The sequence below is a fragment of the Fusarium phalaenopsidis genome (assembly GCF_050370095.1).
Source record: "Fusarium phalaenopsidis strain FUZ10S chromosome Unknown contig_32278, whole genome shotgun sequence".
Classification (NCBI taxonomy): Eukaryota; Fungi; Ascomycota; class Sordariomycetes; order Hypocreales; family Nectriaceae; genus Fusarium; species Fusarium phalaenopsidis.
Window position 1 is genome coordinate 834,570 of NW_028145417.1, and position 23,474 is coordinate 858,043.

Consider the following 23,474-nt stretch of genomic DNA (forward strand, 5'->3'; position numbering starts at 1 on the left):
AGCGGCAGGACAAAAAAAGATCAAGAGTTGTGGGGATGAGCATGGATATAGGGCACGGTAGAATAGGATGGGAACTGGGATGAACGCGGGAGAGGGATCACCATACGAAGAAAAAGCACAGACAGGAGGAGGGAAACTGGACGATCAGCGCAATCTATTTTGTTCGGCATCTGGACATCAGATGCGCGCTAATGAGGAAGGGAGGGAGGCGTTCTTTTTGTTGTTGCTGGCCTCTTGTCTTGTTGTAATTGATTGTAGTAGTTAGGCATGCATACTTTATCTTTTTTTGCTGTAAAATAAGAGTTAGAATGGTTCATGGAGAAATCAAGACCGAGATGACCCAATCAAACCAATTCCGTTCCTGGGTGACGCACACATCCGATGTCAGTTGTTTCCGAGCGGCATGATTTCCTGATCTGGCTTTGACAGATTCTGCGATTCGTGAAGACAGTTGACAAACGGCTCAAAGACAGGGGCCGCATGATGGATGACCCACGTCGGTAGCCGGGCCTTTGTCCGACTTCTTGGGAAGAGACGGGTCCCAGGCCAGGCCTGGCCTGGGAGGCGACTGGGATGAATAGGCTCGACAGGCTGGGGAGCAGTCTTCCCAACTGGGGTCCTGCTGGGCCTGCTGGGCCTGCTGGGCCTGCTGGGAGGCGGCTTCACCGAGGGCGTGGAACCGCGCCGTGAGTTGGATCATGTGCGTGGGGGAGTGAAATTGGTTATTTATGCATTCATGCGTCGCGTACTGTACAGGCGAGCTGAGATGTGAGTAAAAACGCGTAAAGTGGACTTGGACTATGCGTGAGCGGCTTCATCGACGCAGGAGTCGCTTGGGCGGCATGACAAAAGGAATTCTGGCTGCACGTTGGTGCTCTAGGCGCAGCCTGACGTTGGGATGGACGCTAATCAGGGACGCATCCCGAGGTTTTGGATAGGCCATCTTGAGATTGTTCGGTCGTTCGTCCAACGGGGGATGAGATCTGCAGCGGGTGATTTGTGCTGACGTCGATTGCTATTTTCATCACCCATGTCAGCAACGTCTAGCCATGGTCATGACCCGCAGTGAATGGATAATCTGCCGCGCGCTGTGGTCAACGCGGCGTCTGTACCTGCGCAAGCGGTGGTACGAGTGTCCTCCCCGATGGCGTCAAAGGGGAGCTCGGCAAGATGGTCGATCCTGCCCCAGAGTTGGTACTCGAGATGGAGGGTGTTCGTGTGAGGGAGCTTGGGAGCCCAGCCCAGCCCAGCCCAGCCCAGCTCAGCTCAGCTGGGTGCCTGCCGTCTGCTAGTTAGCTCCCGGCCGTTGGGTTTTCTCTTGGCGGCGCGCGCTTGGGGCTTTTGACAATTTAGCGGTGCATGGATGGCCGATATGACGAGTGAGCATCGAGTTGGCGCAAACGGTGACGGCATCTCGGCTCCCTTGTGGGAGACCATCTCTTTGTTCTGTCGTATCGTAATGTTGGGCTTGCCGTTGGCTAAAGCTGGGGAGCTTTCGGGTAGGGGTCAACGGTGCGAGCTTCTAGAAATCGGCGATGAGATTGATGTACCGGCGTATTGAAGAAACCTAATCTTGATAATCTCGGAATATATTGTCTTGACGTAGCTGAATATAGTGATAACACCAATGTTGATATTGTTGATGGATGTTAATACTGGGATGAGGTTGTCTTGATGGTGAAAGATGGTGTTTTGCCTCCACTTGCTAGCACTTGCCGTTTGGTTATCTCAGGCTCCTGCCCTCTTACCGCCTGTTCCCTCTTTCCCTCTTTCCTTTCTGTTTTTGGGGTTTGCTCCTCGCTCCTTCCCATCTGGTCGCCGACTCCTCCATGAATCTCAACTCAATTTTTGTCCATTCTCGTCGACTTGCTCCTTCCCCCTGCTATGTCAACCCAACATGTGATGAATCTTCATCTCCCCTTTTCCCAACTTGGCCCATCTTCAACCTCCCCCCCTTCTTCGCATTGTCCCTTTCCTGTAATCACTCAACCTTCAGCTCATCCGTCATCGCTTATCCTCCCTAAAACTCTCTAGAGGACTGACCGACCGCCCGCTCACGCCCGCTCATGCCCGTCTTGAATTACGAAATTGGCGTCACCCTCCACTGCCAGCCGGGGTCATGGCGCTAGTCGAGTCTGCCCTGGACGCGCTAGAAGGTCCTTCTAGAAAACCATCCCGACTCCTGGGCCAGGGCCCTGGAACCCGATTCCCCGTTGCGTTGACGCTCATGACGATGATTGCAGCACCCGTGCCGCTTGGCTTGTTGCATGCCCGAGACAGCAATGCGTTTTACAAGAGGCTCCGCATCTTCTAGGTACCTCACCCGGAGACAAGACCGTTTCCTGCCTTCACTTTATGCGTGTCCCTGGCCAACATGCGTTCGGAGCATGTCGAAACGCTCGCTTGAGCTGGGTGGTGCGCTGAGGAAACCGGCAAGCACATTCCGCGGGGGAGCCTGACCGAGTGGCATTAAGCATTGACGGGTGCAATCTTGGAGACCCCGAACAGAACGCCATCGCCCACTCAGTAGGGCTGCTCCGAGCACGCCGGCCGTGGATGGCGATTGGCGCCCGTGCCTTCTAGACGCTGTGATCTCGTTATCGTCCGTCTCCAGAATGGAAGCGAGAAGCGCTCAAAGCCGTTGCGCCTAGAGCCGTTGAGCTTGGCCCTGGCTGGGTTCCCATCACCCTGGATCCGCTTGTCCCTCACTCGGTACTCCATTGCAAGCATCTCGGAGCTGCCTCCTTTCGGACTCAATAACCTTTACCAGCAACTCCTTTCCACACTCATTCTGTCTGTCGCCAAGGGAGCTGTCATCGACTCATCTCGGCTTGCTCTCTGATGCGGATGCGGCTGCCGCCACCTTCAGCCCTTGGTCCCCTTTTGCTTGGATTCCAGAGGGTTGGTTCACAAGGTTGATTTTCCCGTCCCCGTCCCCGGCTAGTCTCCAAGGTCACGCACCCAGCTGTGCCCTGTCCAGGAGCTCAGCGGTCTAGCCCCGATTCTGGGCGACAGCCACTTCTACGCAGTGTGATTGTTCTCTCGGTGGGGGCAACTTCCTTGCCTCAGCCACAGGCGACTGGGTTGTCGATCTACTGCGTCGAGGGCGACATCATGGCGTGCGTGCTCACTTAACCAATCTGGACCAGTCCCGGCTACCCGGCGTACTGACTTCTCATGGTTCCGCATGGGCATTTCCCTGCTTTTGCATCCAGATTTGTCAAGTGGCAGTTCCCGGCTTGTGGAGATGGCTCTCTTTGCGATCTAGCCCAGGTGGTGGACTTGATCCTGGTTGAGCCATCTAATATAGGAGACCCTGGATGTATTATATCCCCCCCGCTCCACAACGTTCAATGGTGGACCTCTCCTGTCCTGCAACGACCACCAGAACTTTTCGCTCCCTTGTTGCCACGCCATCAGCTCGGCACCCGCTCACTGTGGCTCTCCTCTGGTCTAGAAAGGCGGCGGAAAAACGGGCATTGGCTGTTTTGTTGTCACTGCTGCTCGTGGCCAGCTCAGTCACCCTCAGTCCGGCCTAGTCCCACGCTCTCAAGGCGAGGCGCGTTTCACCTTTGGCTCGTCCCCCAATAAGCGCGACCGCCCAGAGTCCTTCCATGTCGTCTGCTTCAACGCGGTCACCTTTGCCAAATCTTTTTGCGTGCAGGGATCTCGTCATGGCAAATTACCATCTGGACAGGATAGCCCGCGTCCGTCGAGGGCGTTGCTACCGCATTACCTTGTCACCCTTGCTAGCCATGATGGATGTCAGGGGTGGCTCTTGTTTCTATATCCGGCACCCTGGAGGCCATGGCATAAGATCGTCGAAATTGACTACCCTCCCAACCCTGGCCTGGGTTGGCAGGCAGTCTCCGCAACCCAGCAGAGGGCGGACGGGGGTTGTTCTCCTACGGGACTGAACAAAATCTTGAAGTGCTTAAACCTGCAGCATGAACAGAGAGGCAGACTCAGAGATCCACTCCCTCTGCTACCCTGCCTTAGCAACTCCGTCATCAGACGATAGAGAGCGGCCCTTGCCCTGGCAAGCGCTGCCAGGTTGCTAGCCCTTGTGTTAAATACGTTTATGACCCCGGGCCCGGGAGCTAGAAGAGAGATCTTGAAGAGGGGAACACTTCCGACTGCCCTACCAAGTGGCGGTAGCGCTCATACAAAGACTAACATCACCACTTCGACTTACTCACTCTCTTTCTCGTTGATTCCCTTTTATCGATCCTTGAGACGATTCGACACTGCCCTCTCTGTCCTGAACACGTCCTTCCTTTGTGCCCTTGGTCCGAACACAAGGGCGTCGTCGATTTACATGCGCCTACAACACACTCCTTTGGCTCCTCTGGACTACTCTTCACCACTACGACATCATAACTCGAGCCTGAGCTCACCCCTCCAACACAGCCCTCCAGCGCCCACCACTACCGTCTCGCTCAACTACGGAAGCGGGAAAGCCCCCAACCCGTGCCAATCACTCAGACCCCGACAACGCATGTGGCAAGCTGACCAGCAGCCAATATCGCTGTCGACTTATAGCTTGACAACCGGATGCAAGTTGGAGAAGCCTGAGCCGACGGACGCGACCCCGCAACGTATTGCCCTCAGATAAACGATTCCTCTCTCTCCGCGCCGCAGCCCGCAAGGGCTTCATCCTGTCAAATTCTTTCCATCCAGAGCCCGGCGGCCGTCCAGAGCGGTTCGCTCTGGCGGACCTCATGTATCGGAGGCACGCTGGCGGGCACTTATCGAGTAGGGGACTACAATGTGGATTACTCTGGCCAGGACTCACAACCAGGAGAGAGCCAGCACCAGCACGCATATGATCCGTCGATTCACCAACGTCCCCGACACCAGCAGCATCGGGCCTCCATCCATCACCCCGGAGGCCCGGCTGCTGGTATTCATGGCGCCTCGGATCCGCACCACGCCAACCCTCACGTCCAGCACGCAGCCATGGCCCAGCATCACCAGCAGCACCCTTCACCCCAGATGGTGATGGACCCATCCCAAATGGGCCATCATCGTCTTGGGCCGCCGCAGTTTGGTGCACCAGGTCAAGTCATGGCGCCCATGTACCAGGCCATGTCGACTCCGACGCCGCCAACTCATCCCGGCTCCAGCTCCAAGCGGCCACGGCCAAGTGAACTTGACCTCTCCGTTACGGGCCTGGGAGACCTGGAGCACTCAGACCTCAGCGGCATGCAACAGACCCCCCTGGGGGCTGCATACGCCCAAGCTGCCGCTGCCGCCGTGTCCCAACCACCGCCGATACATCACCACCACCACCTCCCGGACTCGGGACCCCCTTCAAAGATGATGCGTCGCGACGACGGGGGAGGAGGAGCTCCAAGCGTCGTGGGTCAAGCAGGGATGCCTGCCCCGGCACCTCGTCCTCGAGGACCAAAACTAAAATTCACGCCCGAGGATGACCAGCTGTTGATCGAGCTGAAGGAGAACAAGAACCTCACATGGAAGCAAATTGCGGATTTCTTCCCTGGGCGCTCTTCTGGGACGTTACAGGTGCGGTATTGTACCAAGCTCAAGGCCAAGACTACAAACTGGACAGAGGAGACGGTAAGTGAAGCCCCTGTTGCTACTAGACTAGTAGACCTTGTCATCCATACTGTTATTTGCCGGGATACCGTACTAACTCTGCCGTAGGACCAAAAACTTCGAACCGCACTCCAGGACTACGAGAACGAGAAATGGAGAATCGTAGCTAACAAGGTTGGCACCGGATTCACTCCCGCGGCGTGCCGGGAGAGAGCCGAACAACTCGTATCTGGAGACACTACGACTCTGGCAACTCTTTCACAGTCACTATCACCTGTTGTTGCCTCGGTTCCCGAACCTGGAGACGCAATATACTCGCAGCAACTTCAGTGATGCCAGAAACCGTCCGACCCACGAGGACGGAGGGCGAAATCAACGGAACGACGATACACACCGCCCCCCAAACGACACTCTTTTCAAACACATACACACCAACTTGCAACGGAACTGCGGAGCCTCGAAGACGCTCGCTTACCTCCCAAAACCGCATTCGACCATTGTTTTATCCCCGTTGTCCCGTTGGATAACCTGACATCACCATCACTTTGAACGGAACATCTTTTTAGAGACGACAGCCTGAACACACGGGTCAGACCGGACCAGGACAGAAGAGCACATTCTACGACTTGATTTCTTTTTCTTATCTCTGTATTATTCTCTCAATCCCATGTTTGCAGGTCGCATCATTATTTTTCACGTTTGGATCCTGACCTCTTTTCCCCATTACCCCTTTCACACTAATTCTGTATTCACTTCCTGATTTCCACCTTCTTAGAAATTGCCTTGTACTCTATGCTTGCAGCTGAACGTCTATGATCTCCTATGTCACTTTACGAAAACTATAGACTTGGGAACCCCGGAAAAGGAGAGAGAATTACTTACATGCACCTAATGCTCCCCATCCTTCAGCCAGGGGAACCGTCCAATCGCTTGGGATTATTTGTGGCTGATCACATTTTCTCATTTCCTTTATTTTTACTATTATTACTTTTTTGCTTTCTTTTTGACCGTTGAGACCGGGATGACACAGGTCTCTTCGGGTTTTGGTTGGGCATGACGGAGCTTTTCTTGTTTGGAGGGTTGTACTAAGATTGGTGTACTACATTTTGCAGATTGGCGAAGGCAGGGGCATGTCTGCTATTACTTGATGAGAGGAAAAGGAAAGGAAAAGCCAGACAAGGCAGAGGGAGCAGTAAGCAGGCGCTGACAGGGAGGGACAGGACAGAGACACGAGGCGTCATCTCTTGGAGTATAGCACAGCACCGACCTTGGGTGGACTTGGAGAAAAGCGGGCTAGATCACAGAGGAAGAGGATCTGCTGGATCGTCACTGAAATCACGCCATGAGGCTCCTCTTGAGTTTCATGCCAGCGGCACTACGATAGCGAAAAAATGGATCCCTATACCCTCTGCGTTTTGGCCCTATAGTTGAGGTTGAGAATTGCGATATACGTCCGGAAGTCTGTCCTCAAGACGCGCCCAAAGTTCCTCGGATCTGAAGGGCTGCCTGAGCTAGCAAACTAACTAATAACCCAACCCCCCGGCCGCTTTGCTTCACCGGATCACTCTCCACATTTGACCTGGAGGCAAAAGGTAACGTTTATGCTCTAACAGTTGACAGCGAAGCACCCATCCCCTGCCACTCCGCGCTTCGTCCCCCCCCCCCCCTTGGGCTTGGGCTTGGCCCCTTGGGACATAAGAGCTACGGTAGACGGTGATATAGGGAGGGCGGGACCTTGCCACGTAGGTACGGTACAGTACAGCAGCCGGCGGCCCGATCGCCGTAGTTGCCGACTGGTGGAAGCTCTCACCGGCGTCTGTTTGTTTCGTCGGCGAGCGGATCGAACCGATGAAACGAGTATAGACGGCCTCTGTGTCGCCCCGGGGCTTTGAACGGCTTTGAGCCTTGACTCCGAGAAGCCTCGTGATACCTTGACGGTGGTCTAAGAAGGCGAGCGAGCGAGACAAGAAAACAAAAGGCCCGATCTCACTCTCTCGTCTCTCTCCCGAGTCTCCTTCTTGTCAGTCTATTCTGCTTGGTTGGTCGGCTGGACTTGGAGCGCCCCGCAGGACGATGGGCTATCACATCGCATGGCATGGCATGGCATGCGACTCGCAGGGCGCTAAACGGAAGAAGGGGGGGAGGAGGGCACTTGTTGAGAGAGACAGAGTCAGAGCCTAGAACATTCGAGGACGGTGAATGTGAAGGGGGACTCAAAACAACTCTTTGCGGTGAGCCACGCGTGTTTCATGGTGACGTGGTTACGGTGAAGAAAGAAGGGAGGCTGGAGAAAGCTGGGAGGAGCAAGGCGACTGACTGGGTGATGATGCAAGATGGGCATCATGTCAGGGTCCCATCGAGCATCTGTTGAGCATCCCGGGGAGTGTCACGTCGGGAGGAGCCTGACAAGGGAGGGTTTGAGAGGTGGTCCGGTAGAAGCAGGCGATGGATGGCATGGGGAAAGGACATGGACATGACATGGCCTAGCCCGGCATGGCATGGCAGCATGTGTGTGTGTGTGTGTGTGTGTGCAACCAGGGAGCAAGCAAGCAAACAAGAAGGTTAGCCCGCTGAAACATGTCGTGAGAAATCTCCGACGCGCAGTTTCTAAGCGAAGGGCCGTGGGTGGTTGGTGGTCTTGTCTCTGCTCCAGACCAAACCCAGCCCGATCTGTCAGAATCAAGCTTGAAACTGGATCGTATGGCCTGTCTCGCGTCCCCGTCCCCGTCTCCGTCCCCATCCCGGGGGGCACGGGTACGGTACATAGAGTAGCGATGTGTCTCGGGCAGGCAGGACGGGGCAACGAGGGAGGGAGACCAAGAGGACAAGAGAGCTTCGTCATGGATTTGTCACCTCACACCTCACCTCACTGGCCAGCGGCTGGCAAGGCAGCAAAGGCTTTTTTTTTCTCTCTCGTCAACAGATCCCTGGGGCTATAATGGCCGGGTCCCGAGGTAGCATCGGCCGCCCTCTTTTGAGGAGGAGAGGCGCGACACCGGCTTTGGTGGTGATGCAGTGCGACGCTGTTTCTTTGGGTATGGGTCAAGATGGAAACAAGCCCCTTGCCCTTTTTTGCCCCACGGGACAAGAAAGAAGTAAAGGGCCCCTAAAACGAATGTTTCGTTTGGCTGCGGTTGGCAGGGCATTCGATTTGTGGTGGCTAGCGCGAGTCGATACTCGCCTGTCTTATGGCCCTATATCACGGATGTTATAAGTGTTGCTCGCCCTCGCCCTCCCACACCCCCTGGCAACGAGAGCCGGAAAGTTGACGAAACGGACAGGGACAGAGGCAAACGAAACAAAACACGCCACTTGCGGGAATTGCCAAGAAGGACCTTGTCCAAAGCCAAGTTTCCTTCGGCGGTACGAGGTTCGGTTTCCCAAACGGGAGGCGAGTGAGCCCTCGACGACGACAAGAAGGGACAGTAGAGTAGCGTCGTCGTCGAGGTTGGCCCGGAGCCGATCGTGGCTGACCCTAGTAAGACTAGTTCTAGGTCAAGGTCCGTCCTTGAAGGCCTGCCCTCTCTCAGACCCCATGGCCAATGCTTCCCATCTCACCAAGCTTGTGGAGGGAGGATGATTCGGGATTGATCTCAACTTGTGATAGGGCACCTTCCGAGATCCCTCATTTATTCTCCTTCTTGACTATTTTCTGGCGCCTGCGCCGGAACCGTTGAGACGCGCTCCGAGACGATCCACATCCAGGGTCTGGCCTCCCTCTACCAGGTCCACCATTGCACGATGACCTGCCACGTCCAAGCTCCCGTCCAGGAAGGCAGCTGTCTCGATTAGCCAGCCGTTGAAGTCCCTGATCTCGGTTGATCTGCCGGCGCGCACGTCTTGCAGCATGGAGCTGGTGTTGTCCTTCACCTTGTGACCCACTCGGTACACCATCTCCTTCAAGTGTGGCTGAGAGAATCTCTCATGCAGGCTGCTTGGAGACAGGTCAAGTCTCGTGTATGCCTGCGTTGCTGCTGTATCATCCTGGTTGGACGACTGTCCAATGACTTCTGCACTGCTTTCGTGAGCAACGAGAAGCTGCAGAACGTGGCTTGCCTCGCTTAGAAGTTGGTCGATGATGGTTGCGATAACTCCATCAGGCTCTGTGAATAGAGCACCATTCTTGCACCCTAGAATGGCTGTCAAAGGGTTGATAACGGCATTTACAACCAGCTTCTCCAGCTGAAGGATCCAAAGCTCCCCTCTAGACACTGATCTGGCGTTGAGGTGAGGGGCCTCGAGCATCTGCTTCATCAAGTATGCACTTTGCTCACTCGATGACTCATTTGGGAGAACGGACCCAACTGTGACGTCCGCCTGAGAAGCGTGCAGACTTCTGAACGGTCCCTGAGAGGTAACCCCGTGTGTTGTCACGCAGGCCAAGAAGTTGGGTGCGTCGCCAACTGCGAACCGATGGTTGGCATATGCCAGCCCATGAGGTGGCCAGAGTTTGGACATTCCATTTTGAGCAAAGGCGACGGTGCTGTTTCGATCCAGATATCCTCGAACCCGATCAACTTGTGGCAATGCCGCAGAGGCTTTGGTGGTGACGATTAGATTCTTCAGCTTTCCGCCCTGAGCAACCTCGCTGACCGGACCAGTTTCTGGCTTGGACTCTGTCCACCACTCAATGTCAAAGTCCTTGTTCCTCTCTAGTGTGCCTGAGCGCAACAACTCGATGCCTTGACCTTCCATCCATTGTGTCAGGAGCTCCTTTCTGTGCACAACGAGCGTTATGGGAGGCCTTTCAGGCGCTTGTGCTAGAGAACTTGCGAAAAGACGACCCAGGTTGCCAATTCCTAGGACATATATGCGCTGTTCCGAGTCACTAGGGACACTTGAGGTCGAACCACTGGTAGAAGTACCGAGGCTGGAATCACAATTGAGATTTGAAGGCTTCCAGGCGAACAACTTTGGGGGTAGACCCGAGTCGTTGTGGAAGGCCTCGAGCCATGGTGGTCTTTGAGAGTACATTCTGATTGATGAGAGCTGGATTGGCCGTTGATAGCTAGTAGATTTGAGGCGATGGAATACGTTTGATCCGAATGGAAGAGGTCTCATGTCTGGTAACGCTATAGAGCGAGCGTGTCGTCTTCGCGGTATAATGTTGTGCCAAGCAGGCTCGAATGACCCCCTGGGTACCCGATGCGGTGAGGAGGGCCGAAAAGTGCTTACGATGAAGTGCTGAAAACCAGGAGTTGATTCAGGATGAAAATGCACTGGATATGACAATGTAGGCCGTGAAAGTCGAAACGAATGCCGTGTGATATTGGCATCGTCCTTCAGGTGAGGTTGGAATGAGGCTGGTGATCTGAGATGAATGCTGGGGCTGTGGAGTTGGTAGTACAGTGTTAATTGGTATGGTTGGGCCCATCAATACACTGTATCCGCTTGGAAGCAGGCACGAAGCGGGTGCGGAATACGGATGTAGGCAACCACGGATGCATTGAAAGGGCAACTACGAACGTATTTCTTATTTGAAATACCTATAGAATAACTTTGAAATTGTCTGATACATGAGTACACAGAAATACATAGTTTTTTTCATTGCTCATCCGCCTCTCTCCTTTGCTTGTCGGAAGTTAGAGAGCTTCGTGAGAGAGGTACCTCTTCCCGAATTCCGAACGCCGGGTGTTAGTTTAGAAATCCACACCCGCCTGGTGCCTAGAAATTTCGAATGCGCCAATCAGCGCGCGCGTGTCATCTAAATTCCTCCGGCTTAGTCGCACTCAACTCCTGTGCGTCATTGCGATAGTGAACAATGGCTTCAACTTGACCTATTCACAACTGAGTGTTGTGTCTACACGCCTGAAATTTTCTGCTCTTCCTTCTATTTTCCTCTTGAGGCTACAGTTCTGGAGGACATCCTGCGGGGAAGAGCCATCCGGGTTGCACATGGTGCCTAACGGTGTCAACATCAAGAGCAATATTCGCCAGCTTCTTCACGCTTGCCTCCAAGATCCTTTCCTTTTTGCCACATATAATCGCCATCTTTCTGCTCAAGAAGATGCCAAAAATCTGACCGTGACTCACTGTTCAAGCTGATCCCTCTGCTTCCGGGAGCGAACTGATCTGCTCCTCTCTTCCTCACTTTCCTTTCAAGAGCATCTGCGCCTGCGTTGTTCTTCTGCCTACCAACACCCGCCTTTCATCATGGCACCAGAAGATGCAGACTCAGAAAACCAAGCGGTGGATCGAGCCGCACTTCGTGATCGAATGCTCGCCGCCGCGCAAGCGGGTGCCTCCCAAGATGACAACGAGGAACAGCCCACGACGGAGGGCCTGAACGAGGAAGATGCGCTTCGGAACCTGACCGGTGCTGTCCGAGATCAGAATGAACTTGAACGAGACATCACTCTCCAAGCCAACGCTGCGTTGATGGAAGCCGATGACAAGAAGGACCAGAATCGTATCGACAAGCTACAAGCAACCAAACATCGGCTTCAATTACAGTTGGACAAAGAGAAGAAGCGCCTCGAGAAAGTAGGCACGAACATTTACCAGTCCCGAAATATCCAGAAGGAAATTGCCAAGCTAGACGATGAGATTCAACAAGTCAGCAGCGACATCTCGGATTTTCAAGCACGTATCGAGAAGCGACACCAGGAGAACCCTGTCGAGGATTCAAAGCAAGCCAAATCCAAGAAGCTTCCAGGCGAAAGCAATCGCGAATTTCTCATCCGGACTGGCAAGATTACGCCTTTCGCCAAGATTGGTGGACCACGACCAGCCGGCATTGAGGGACAGCTCGCGGACACGATTTTGGACGCAGAGGAAGAGGCTGCGGCAGAGCAGTTAGATGAGGAGTTCGCAGGCCCGACCTCTCACCAACGCCTCCGGCGCCCTGGCTTTGCTGACGAGCTCGAGCCCGAAACGATTAAGCCGGTGACCAAGCCAGAGACCACTGCAGTTGAGACTGAATTTTCTCTCCGACCAAGGAAGAAGAGACGTGTTCAGAGGGATCGGAGCCCATCTGCCGATTTTGAGCCTGAAGGAACCCCTGGTTCTGAATCAGGAGATGATGCTGTTTGGCAGCAAGGAACCGAGGATGATCTCGTCCGGGAACAACGCCGCAAGGCCAAGGCCAAAGCTAAACTCGTCGAGCAAAACGCGATTGATCTTAGCAAGATCGATGACGGAAACGCGGCGCACTACAAGAAGAGGCTGAACGATTGGGTCACACGAAGGAGTCACGCCAGACGAGCACGCAGACAAGGAACTGAGGCTGGCGGCGACGCTGAACAGAGCGACGAGGAGGAAGAGGAATGGTTCAAGCCTGCTCCAGACTTTCCAGATCACCATTTTGGGGAGGGGCTCAAACTTCCTGGAGATATCCATCCATCCCTTTTCGGATACCAGAAAACTGGCGTCCAATGGCTTGCGGAACTATACAAGCAGCACGTTGGAGGTATCGTGGGCGACGAGATGGGACTGGGCAAGACTGTGCAACTGATCGCATTCCTCGCGGCTCTTCACTACAGCAAAAAGCTCACACGCCCTGTCATTGTTGTTGCTCCAGCCACGCTTCTACGACAGTGGGTAAGCGAGTTTCATCGTTGGTGGCCACCCCTTCGCGTGGCAATTCTCCATGCTTCTGGTAGCGGCATGATGGATCCCAAAGCCGAGGACGAGGCCGATTTGGATCATTTCAAGCCTCTCGCGACCAAATCAGAGAAGGCCGCAAGAAGGATTGTCAACGGAGTTGCCAAGAATGGCCATGTCCTGGTGACGACCTATACCGGCCTTCAGACATACGCAGACACTCTGCTGCCGGTTCAATGGGACTATGCCGTCCTTGATGAAGGACACAAGATTCGTAATCCGAATGCTGAGATCACAGTCACCTGCAAAGAACTCAACACCCCCAACCGTGTAATCCTTTCAGGAACGCCCGTTCAAAACAATCTGACAGAGCTATGGTCTCTGTTTGACTTCATCTACCCTATGCGCCTGGGAACGCTTGTCAATTTCAGAACCCAGTTTGAGATCCCAATTCGGCAAGGCGGTTATGCCAATGCCTCCAACTTGCAAGTCATGACTGCAGAGAAATGTGCCGAAGCTCTGAAGGAGACAATCAGCGAGTATTTACTCCAGCGATTGAAAGTCGACGTTGCTGCTGATCTCCCCGAGAAGACGGAGCAGGTCTTGTTTTGCAAGCTGACAGACGGGCAACGCAAAGCTTATGAGACATTTCTTAAATCTGATGAGGTCTCGTCCATCTTGTCCCGAACACGACAATCCCTTTATGGGATCGACATTCTCCGCAAGATCTGCAACCACCCCGATCTGCTGGACAAGAGTCTTGCAAGCAAAGATGGATACGACTTTGGCAACCCCAAGCTTTCCGCCAAACTCCAGCTGACCAAAGACTTGCTGCAAAAGGTCATGATCCCCAATGGCCACAAGACTCTTCTGTTTTCGCAAGGAAAACAAATGCTCAACATTATCGAGAAGTGCATCAGAGAATGCGACATCAGTTACGTTCGAATGGATGGCGAAACTCCCGTTGATCAACGCCAGCCCATGATTGACAAGTTCAATGAAGATCCAAACATTCATGTGTTCCTCATGACAACGAGAACCGGAGGACTGGGAACGAATTTGACTGGCGCCGACCGGATCATCATCTTCGACCCAGACTGGAACCCGTCGACTGACCTCCAGGCCAGAGAAAGAGCATGGAGGCTGGGCCAGAAGAAGCCAGTGAAGATCTACCGCTTGATGACTGAGGGAACGATCGAGGAGAAGATTTATCATCGTCAGATCTTCAAGCAGTTCATGACCAACAAGGTGCTGAAGGATCCAAAGCAGCGAAGCAGCTATGATCTGTCAGATCTCTACGATCTCTTCAGTTTCAACCCGGTGGGAGAGGCGGGAGCTCAACGAAGTGAAGTCTTCAAAGGGGCTGAAGTTGACTTGGCTAATGCTGGTGGAGGAGAGGGCGGAGGCCAGAACGTACAGCCCATCAGTAGCATTGGACGTGACACCAATGACGCTGAGGGCAGAGAACTCCAGCAGATGGATCTGGTGGCTGCTATGGAGGAGTTCAAAGAAGACAAGTCTGCTCATGATGAGAAGCGCATGCTGGAGGGCATCTTTGCCAAGTCTGTCAACAGCGCCTACGATCATGAACAAATCGTCAGCGGGCCCCAGAAAGCCAAGGCGGACATGTCTGTCCTTCGACATGAGGCGAACCAAGTCGCCCGCCAAGCCGCGGCACACCTTCGTCAGGCTGGCTTAGAGGCACGCAGAGTCCCGATCGGTACTGTGACATGGACCGGAGAGGTTGGACAGGCTGGTCGCCCAGGAGGTAACCGTCGGCGTGGAGGACCTGGCTCGACAGGCATTATTAGTAACCTGGCTGATCGTCAAGGTCTCGACGGCGGAAGTGGAAGCAGCTCACGATCCGGTACCCCAGGCTCGGACAGGAATCTCAAGGCAAAGGACTTCGTGGCGATGATCAAAACCTTCATCAATCGTCAAGGTGGCCAAGTTCCCAGCAAGATGCTGGTGGATCATTTCAACCCGTACTGTCCAAACAAGAAACAGAGCGACGAGTTCAAGGCTGCCCTGGATAGAGTTGCCGTGCTCAACAAGTCTGGCGGCACGGGTAGAGGAATCTGGACATTGAAACCGGGTGTGAAGTGATGGAGAGGGAGATTGAATCGAGGATGAAATCCTTGAGGGGGATCATGAATTGGCTGGTCGTTCGGCGAGGCGTTCGGATACTACAAGATCACATATAATAGATACCGCGGCTTGATAAATTCATGTGCTTTTTTTTTCTTCTTGCTCATCATCATGGCCAACGAGAAACTATGTCCATGTTGCATCATAAATCAAAGTCTCACGAAGGAGAGTTGGTCTGACAAGGAGGATGATTCATAGGCCTTCTTCGGGCGAATTCATAACTGTCTACTGCGTCCTAACCCATAACCGGACCAGGCATAGCAGGATAGACTGGAGACCAGGCGCATTGGCCGTTCTCCTCGTGATTCTCAACGCCACAGAGAAACCAGATAGCGAATCTCCTGTCCGATCCAAGCCACCCAATTGTGAGCAGCTCAGAGACGGCGACCACGGCGACCACCCTTTCTGCGGGTAGAGTCGGAAGGAGTGGGAGTGACGTCCTCAATGCGACCGATCTTCATGCCAGCACGAGCCAGAGCGCGGAGAGCGGACTGGGCACCGGGGCCGGGGGTCTTGGTACCGTTACCTGGAGGGGTGAATTAGTATGAATCTAATGTGCCTACACAAGTCAAAACTTACCACCAGTGGCACGAATCTTGATGTGAAGAGCGTTGATGCCAAGCTCCTTGCAGCGGGCAGCGACGTCCTGAGCAGCCAACATGGCAGCGTAGGGGGAGGACTCGTCGCGATCGGCCTTGACCTTCATACCACCAGTAACACGGCAGATGGTCTCACGGCCACTGGAATCACCCAAGTTAGCCACAATGAACCGTACAATTTTTCGTAGCCGCAACCAGCTCTTTTCCTTATTCACGGGTTGACGAACCTCAGATCGGTGACGTGGACGAAGGTATCGTTGAAGGAGGCGAAGATACGGGCGACACCGAAGACGAGCTCGCCTGCGCAAAAACTGTTAGTCTTTTCGTTTCTCGCTCGGTTCGACATGGGCGCATACCATCGCGGACGGAGGGGCCCAGGGAGATGTTCTCCTGGGGAGCACGGGCGACCTTCTTGGGGGGCATTTTGAAATGGGCGACTTCTGGTTACTCGTCACTTGGCGGTTGAGAATGAGGTTCTCCAAACTGATTTCTCGCGAGGTGCCAATTTGGTGGTGGTGGATTTGCCCGCTCGAGCGGTGGGGTGCGGCAGAAAACCTCACGCAAATTATGGTGCGCGGGGGAAAAAAAGGTCCAAGCCCTAGCAGGGAATATTTTTTTTCTCGCAGGCGAGGGATCCACTCATTGTAATTCCCCCCAGAAAAAGAGCTTCCCCTTCTCTTCTTCTCTTTACAGCCTCCCCAACCGACAACCACTAACCGACCATCCCAACAGCCGTCGCCGACAAAATGGGTGCTACGTATGTGCTTCCTCCCTGAAGACGTGGACGATATGGGCAGATGCCCCGGTCTCCCGAGTTCTCTCTCGCTTGCGGATTAATCGTGGTCCTCTCGCTGGAAAGCCGCGATCCTCGACCCTTTTTCGAGTTTCGCTGGCCTGCCAGCTCGATCTTTCTCGGGTTTCTCCCTCAATTGCCCAGGTCTGGAACATGGCTTGTGTGTTGAGAGATGTTGCTTGGGGTGTTGGAGATGAAGATGCAAACTCTTCGCTCCTAAAATCATTGTCACTGGATGCTTGTGGTCTGCTGAAACACGCACTGCAACCCCATCCCTTGACTACTTCTTTCGGACATCTTGTCTGGACTGTTGTCGGATGAGCGGCTACGAGATGGCACCGCCTACAGACACTACGTGTCGAGGACCTCTCAGCTCACCGATCAAAATCATCATTCGAGTTAGCCAAGGCGGAGAATGCTGCTTGCAACAGTTCTCGCACCGGCGCTCTGTTCCATACCACACCTGTGGTATTCGGACTTCGAACTAATCTGATCAATAGCGTCCCTACCAACGACCAGATCCTGGTCCCTGAGACCCTTCTCAAGAAGCGCAAGTCTCAGGAGAAGGCCCGCGCTGAGCGCGCCGACGCCATCCAGAAGCAGAAGGCTGTGAGTACCACCCTACCGTCTCCTTTGGCATATGATGGAAAACATACACATCAACTAGACACACTCGATGCTGTTGATAGTTAACCTTCTTTCGGGTCTGACAATGCCTGATTGAAACATATGATTTTTGCATACTTGTTCAAAGACCTGTGACTGACAAGTACAATAGGCCAACAAGGAGAAGCGTGGCGTCATCTTCAAGCGTGCTGAGAAGTACGTCAAGGAGTACCGCGATGCTGAGCGTGAGAAGATCCGCCTCCACCGCGTTGCCAAGAGCGAGGACTCTGCCTACATCCCCGCTGAGGCCAAGCTCATCTTCGTCGTCCGCATCAAGGGTATCAACAAGATGCCCCCCAAGCCCCGCAAGATCCTCCAGCTTCTCCGTCTCCTCCAGATCAACAACGGTGTCTTCATCAAGGTCACCAAGGCCACCACCGAGATGCTCAAGGTCGTCGAGCCCTGGATCGCCTACGGTTACCCCAACCTGAAGACCGTCAAGGAGCTCGTCTACAAGCGTGGCTACGGAAAGGTCAACAAGCAGCGCATTGCCCTCACTGACAACGCCATTGTCGAGGAGTCCCTCGGCAAGTACGGCATTGTCTGCGTTGAGGATCTCATCCACGAGATCTACACCGTCGGCCCCAACTTCAAGCAGGCCTCTAACTTCCTCTGGCCCTTCAAGCTCTCCAACCCCAACGGTGGCTTCCGCCCCCGCAAGTTCAAGCACTTCATTGAGGGTGGTGACCTTGGTAACCGTGAGGAGGCCATCAACGCCCTCGTCCGCCAGATGAACTAAGATGGTTATTCTCGGAAAATGGTTAAATGGGAATGGTTAGGACCTTAACGGATTCAAAAAAGATTTGCATGGCTGCTCGGCGTTCATATCACGACAGGGATTTGGCAATTGATACCTTGATGAATGACACCCGAGATTTCAAACATTCGTGATGACCCTGATGGCCAAGTGATGTGAATTGTGACCTATGCTGTGCCGATTTGCCTTGTCTCTTGAGTCCCTATGAAGGACGACCTCGGAAAGGTCTTGTTTGAAGAGGGGTATTAATAATCCTAGTTTACATGTGGAGAATAATTGTCTATGTCTATGTCATCCGGCTCTTTAACCTCCATGTCCAAACCTGTTGGGATTCTACATCTTGATGTCGAAGCTAGTACCACACCCACAACTGCTAGTAGCAAATGGGTTATCGACAATCTTGAATTGAGAGCCGATCAGCTCCATCGTAAAGTCCACTTTGCTGCCCTTGAGGAGATCGAGAGATGGCTCATCGAGCACGACCTTCGGACCGTCCTCCGAAGCCGTGGCTGGGTCGGCGTCCTCTGGGATGTATTGGAAGATGGTGTCGTCCTCGTTGACAATGTTTGACCATTCCGGGCTGTCCTTTGGTGGTAGAGTTATGAGACTCATAAGGTATTGGAAGCCGTGGCAGCCGCCGCTTTCAACTTGGATTCGTAGTGCGAGGTTCGGGTTGGCGTCCTTTTCCATAATCTTGTTGAGGCGCTTCTCAATGTCAGTCTGAGTTGGCGAGAAGAATTCCCATGTCATGACATACCTTGGCTGCCCGTTCAGTAATTTCCAGCATCATCTCGTTGCCATCCTCGTCTTGCTGCGGGTTCAAGATTGCTCGTGTCTGCTGTCGAGCGGCAGAAGTGGAAAACGCTCGTACAACCGGAGCATGCAAGTTGGAACGCCAAAGCCACCTGGAATCATTGGGATTGCGTGGGTGGATGTGTACTCTTGAAGTAGTGGTCGAAACCTCGGTGACTCGGAGCGGAGAGGGTGCGCATCGCGGGACGAGGAACTCGAGGGGTGTCGAGGATTGAGAAGCGGCAGTGGAATAGCTGCGTCGAGCAAGCTGAATAAAAGATCTAGCGGCGGATGGCGCATTCGCGCAGTGAAGAGAAGCCATGGCGACGGCTTGTAGAGAGTTGTAGGTCGAAGGTGGGTGCAGATGGTGGCGGTCGAGGTGGTGGTAGTGGATGCTTGCTGAGAAATGCGAGAAGCCGAAGCACTCACTGGTTTGCCGGACCTCGAATTTCTTGCTACGGAGCCGGGGACCGAAGAAGGGCACGCCGGTTCGACGAGGCAAAGCGCGGTCACCAGTTCGGGAAAGAAAGTACGTACTTCGGTAGCCGATCGTATTCCGGCCACGGGCAAAAGGTCTGTCACAGGGCACCTTCAGTGACTCGTGGGCGCTGTAATGCCCTGAAAGACCCTGAAGACTCACTGTCGCCCCCTATGACTCTGCAATGACTCGATCTCTAAGTTGTGGGCTGCGCTGACATAATCAATCTGATTTTTCCGCCCGCTTATCGATAGCAGAGAGGCTTGTGACTCGCGAGTCGCCGTATCGTTAAGCCCCGGTGCACGCCCCCACCTCCCACAATCAACAATTTTCGTTCCGTCGAAACAACCCCGCGCACGCACCTCGCGAACCTGACCCTCACCAGACAAGGCTCAGCGTCAAAGAAACTCGCCCAAAATGTCTCGATTCTTCCGCGGCGGCGACGACAGCTCCACCGACAGCTCCAGCGACGAGGAGGAGCTCTACTCCGAAGAGGAGGAAGAGGAGGAGGAGCAGGAGGACTCCCAGGAGGAATCCTCCCAAGAAGACAGCGACAGCGATGATTCCGACGATGGCGGCGTGAAGAAGACGGGTGCCAGTGCTTTCCTGGTCGGACAATCCGACTCGGATAGCGATGAGAGCGATGACGAGCACCGAGGCAAGGTCAAGAGCGCCAAGGACAAGCGCCTGGACGAGCTGGAGGCATCCATCAAGCAGATCGAGAACGGCCAAAAGAACGGCGACTGGACCCTCATCTCTGCCGGTACGACATGACGAGAAATCATCGAACCCATCTCGCAAACATGAATACTGACAACAACATGCAGAATATGACAAGCTCAACCGCCAGGTTACCAAGCTGCCCGGCAGCAAACCCCCCAAGCCCTACATCCGGATTCTCGCTGAGCTCGAGGACTTTATGAATGAGTCACTGGCCAAGGCGAAGGTCACCCCCAAGAAGATGAACGCCACCCAGGCCCGAGCCCTCAACGCCGTCAAGCAAAAGATCAAGAAGACCAACAAGGAGTACCAGAGTCAGATTGACTCTTACCGAGAGGACAAGGATGGCTTCATGGAGTCATCCGAGGAGGAGGTTGTGTCTGCTCCCGTCAAGGCCAAGAAGGTCTCTCTCCAGGTCGAGGCTGCTCCTACTGAGGAGGCTGACGATGAGGGTTTTGCTACCGTCGGCAAGGGTGGCCGCACACTCCAGTACACTCCCGAGAGCATCTTCAAGCACCTTCGAACCATCATGGAGTCCCGAGGAAAGAAGAACACCGATCGTGCTGAGCAGATCAAGGTCATGGAGAAGCTGCACGAGATTGCCAACACCCCTTACCAGAAGATCCGCCTCCTCCTCACTCTTGTCTCTGCCCGATTCGACCTTGGCTCTGGTGGTGCTTCTGCCATGCCTCTCGAGCACTGGAAGGCTGCCGAGAAGGAGCTCTCGAGCCTCCTCCAGGTCCTCGAAGAGAACCGTGACTACGTTGTCGTTGAGAACGCTGAGGAGTGGGATGATGACGAGAAGCCCCCTACTCTGCAGCCTGGTGAGAAGCACATCAAGGTTCCCGGCAGCATCGTCTCTTACATTGAGCGACTTGACGATGAGCTCGTTCGCTCTCTCCAGAGCATCGACCCCCACACCTCCGAGTATATCGAGCGGTTGCAAGACGAGGGTGCCCTCTACAACATCATCTTCCGCGGCCTCCTCTACTATGAGTACATCCGAAAGGACGACTCCCTGGAAACTCCTCAAGATAGCGTGAACCGAATTGTGATGCGCCGATTGGAGCACGTTTACTTCAAGGTATGTAATCTCACGGCCACTGTTTTGATTTTGTGCTGACTCTCTATTAGCCCGCCCAGGTTGTCAAGACTTTCGAGGAGAACTGCTGGAAGACTGTTGGCGACTCGGTCGAGTCTGTCATCACTCCCCGCGACCAGGCCCAGAACGCTGGCAACCTCGTCAATGTTCTCTGCAACTACCTGTTCAGCAACAGCGACGGTATTATCCGTGCCCGAGCCATGCTGTGCCAGGTTTACTTCCTCGCCCTCCACGGCGAGTACTACAAGGCCCGTGACATGATGTTGATGTCGCATCTGCAGGAGAACATTCCCAACTTTGATGTCCAGAGCCAGATCCTGTACAACCGAACTCTGGTCCAAGTTGGTCTCTGCGCTTTCCGCAAGGGTCTTGTCTATGATGCCCAGAACACTCTGCAAGAGATCTGCGGCAGCGGCCGTCAGAAGGAGTTGCTCGCCCAGGGTGTTATGATGCAGCGATACAACCAGGTGTCTCCCGAGCAGGAGCGCCTCGAGAAGCAGCGACAACTGCCCTTCCATATGCACATCAACCTTGAGCTCCTCGAGTGTGTCTACCTGACTTGCAGCATGCTTCTCGAGATTCCTCTGCTGGCCCAGACCGGTTCTTCACCGGATGTTAAGAAGAGAGTCATCAGCAAGACCTACCGCCGCATGCTCGAGTACCACGAGAGGCAAATCTTCACCGGTCCCCCCGAGAACACACGAGACCATGTGATGCAGGCGTCCAAGGCTCTGGCTGCTGGTGAGTGGAAGAAGTCAATCAGCTTCATCCACAGCATCAAGATCTGGGACCTCATGCCCAGCGCCGAGGAGATCAAGGCCATGCTCTCCAAGCAGATCCAGGAGGAGGGTCTGCGAACCTACCTCTTCACCTACGCCCCCTTCTACGACACCCTCTCCATCGAGACTCTCAGCGCCATGTTTGAGCTTGATGTTACCAAGATTTCGGCCGTTGTCAGCAAGATGATCAGCCACGAGGAGCTTTCCGCCTCCCTCGACCAGGTCACCTCTACTGTCATCTTCCGCAAGGGTGTCGAGCTCAGCCGTCTCCAGTCCCTGGCTCTTGCCCTGTCAGACAAGGCCAGCGCACTCATCGAGACCAACGAGCGAACTCTGGAGCAGCGAACACAGGGCACCTCAAACGCGTTTGAGCGACAAGGCGGCCGAGGCCGAGGAGGACAGAGGACAGGACAACGACAGGGCCGAGGAGGAGCACGGGCGGGCGGCAACACGCAGCGACAAGCTGGTGGAACGCAGTTCACGGGTGGCGCGCTGGGTGCAGCTGTCCGAGGTTAAGATGGGAAGAATGAACGAGATGAGGCGTCTTGATCGTTTGCATTTTGCATGGGATGGTTGCTTTTAATGAAAAGGGGCGAGGATGCGGGAGCACTCGCTACGTGTCATTAGGTCGAAACGGAATAAGGATCCATAGAACTCGTCAGTCTCATGCTTGTGCTATGTTGTGAAAAGTTGGCGGGACTATCGAGCCATTTGAGATTGGATGGAAGAGAGATAGTGTGTAGGCAACAATGCCATGAACTGAATAGCATCAGGTTGGTGTGAGAGATGCTGTTTTCCTATGAATGATGTTTCAAGTTGTGTAAGGCTGAGTGTGGCATGATACGAACTTGCCCATAGTTATGAGGTTGGCAACATTGCATTTGTGAGTTAGGCTAGCCTCTTAGACGCAAAGAGTTAACTAGGCTTTGGTATCTTGTCACGACAAACAAAATTAAACAATGGAAAGGATACCATAGATAGACCACTTTACGAGATGCTGTTAGCTTTGGTACTGACGTCTTTACGGAAGTGGCTGGAAGAGAGATGTCTGGTTATCAAGTGCCTAAAGATGGCCATCCGTGGCACTCCACCACAAACATGCTATGATTCCAGCTAGGACTGATCAGCGGCTATAACAAAGCTTAAAACAAGATAAGCGCGTTCTAATCTTGTTAGACTCTATCCTGACTTGGAAATGAAGAGCGAGATGAGGTCGGTCTTCTTGCCGAGTGCTCGGAAAAGCAACACCGCTGCAGTGTTGCACGGATGGGGCGACATTTATAATAAGTAGGTACCTGGTAGCTCTACGAGTCAGATACATGCCTCATTAAGATCCGGCCGGATAGGAATTGGAATGCCCCGTCCATCTGAAAACTCCCCGAGCATGACATTTCGGACTTTGCCAAGCGCACCGAAAGAGCGTCCCGCGCGGCGACGACCTGGGATTACTCAGTTGGCGCGCGGGTAGTCGGGCTCAGTCAGCTATTTCCAATCCGAATGGCAATGGGCGGCTCCTGAGTGGACCAAGAGGGTAAAGGG

The 23,474-nt window shown here is 54.0% G+C and overlaps 7 protein-coding genes across 7 annotated transcripts; 4 read left to right on the forward strand and 3 right to left on the reverse strand.

Moving 5' to 3' along the window:
• Positions 1-4,959: 4,959 nt before the first annotated feature.
• Positions 4,960-5,892, forward strand: LRP88_00873 (SANT/Myb-like DNA-binding domain-containing protein; the record flags this gene model as incomplete). Its single annotated transcript, XM_083237577.1, has 2 exons — positions 4,960-5,580; positions 5,668-5,892. 2 exons carry the CDS (start codon positions 4,960-4,962, stop codon positions 5,890-5,892), a joined length of 846 nt encoding a protein of 281 aa, XP_083106082.1.
• A 3,312-nt stretch (positions 5,893-9,204) lies between these two features.
• On the reverse strand, positions 9,205-10,533 carry LRP88_00874 (ketopantoate reductase PanE/ApbA C terminal-domain-containing protein; the record flags this gene model as incomplete). Its single annotated transcript, XM_083237578.1, has 1 exon — positions 9,205-10,533. One exon carries the CDS (start codon positions 10,531-10,533, stop codon positions 9,205-9,207), a length of 1,329 nt encoding a protein of 442 aa, XP_083106083.1.
• Positions 10,534-11,712: 1,179 nt separating this feature from the next.
• LRP88_00875 (DNA-dependent ATPase RAD26) lies at positions 11,713-15,207 on the forward strand (the record flags this gene model as incomplete). Its single annotated transcript, XM_083237579.1, has 1 exon — positions 11,713-15,207. The coding sequence occupies one exon, from the start codon at positions 11,713-11,715 to the stop codon at positions 15,205-15,207; it is 3,495 nt and encodes a 1,164-aa protein (XP_083106084.1).
• A 416-nt stretch (positions 15,208-15,623) lies between these two features.
• On the reverse strand, positions 15,624-16,271 carry LRP88_00876 (40S ribosomal protein uS11; the record flags this gene model as incomplete). The annotated part of the gene is made up of 4 exons (XM_083237580.1): positions 15,624-15,775; positions 15,829-15,989; positions 16,076-16,148; positions 16,205-16,271. 4 exons carry the CDS (start codon positions 16,269-16,271, stop codon positions 15,624-15,626), a joined length of 453 nt encoding a protein of 150 aa, XP_083106085.1.
• Positions 16,272-16,594: 323 nt separating this feature from the next.
• LRP88_00877 (60S ribosomal protein uL30) lies at positions 16,595-18,046 on the forward strand (the record flags this gene model as incomplete). Its single annotated transcript, XM_083237581.1, has 3 exons — positions 16,595-16,605; positions 17,073-17,250; positions 17,420-18,046. 3 exons carry the CDS (start codon positions 16,595-16,597, stop codon positions 18,044-18,046), a joined length of 816 nt encoding a protein of 271 aa, XP_083106086.1.
• A 351-nt stretch (positions 18,047-18,397) lies between these two features.
• On the reverse strand, positions 18,398-19,178 carry LRP88_00878 (HesB/IscA family protein; the record flags this gene model as incomplete). Its single annotated transcript, XM_083237582.1, has 2 exons — positions 18,398-18,769; positions 18,822-19,178. 2 exons carry the CDS (start codon positions 19,176-19,178, stop codon positions 18,398-18,400), a joined length of 729 nt encoding a protein of 242 aa, XP_083106087.1.
• A 573-nt stretch (positions 19,179-19,751) lies between these two features.
• On the forward strand, positions 19,752-22,451 carry LRP88_00879 (translation initiation factor eIF3 core subunit c; the record flags this gene model as incomplete). The annotated part of the gene is made up of 3 exons (XM_083237583.1): positions 19,752-20,097; positions 20,162-21,138; positions 21,189-22,451. 3 exons carry the CDS (start codon positions 19,752-19,754, stop codon positions 22,449-22,451), a joined length of 2,586 nt encoding a protein of 861 aa, XP_083106088.1.
• Positions 22,452-23,474: the final 1,023 nt, after the last annotated feature.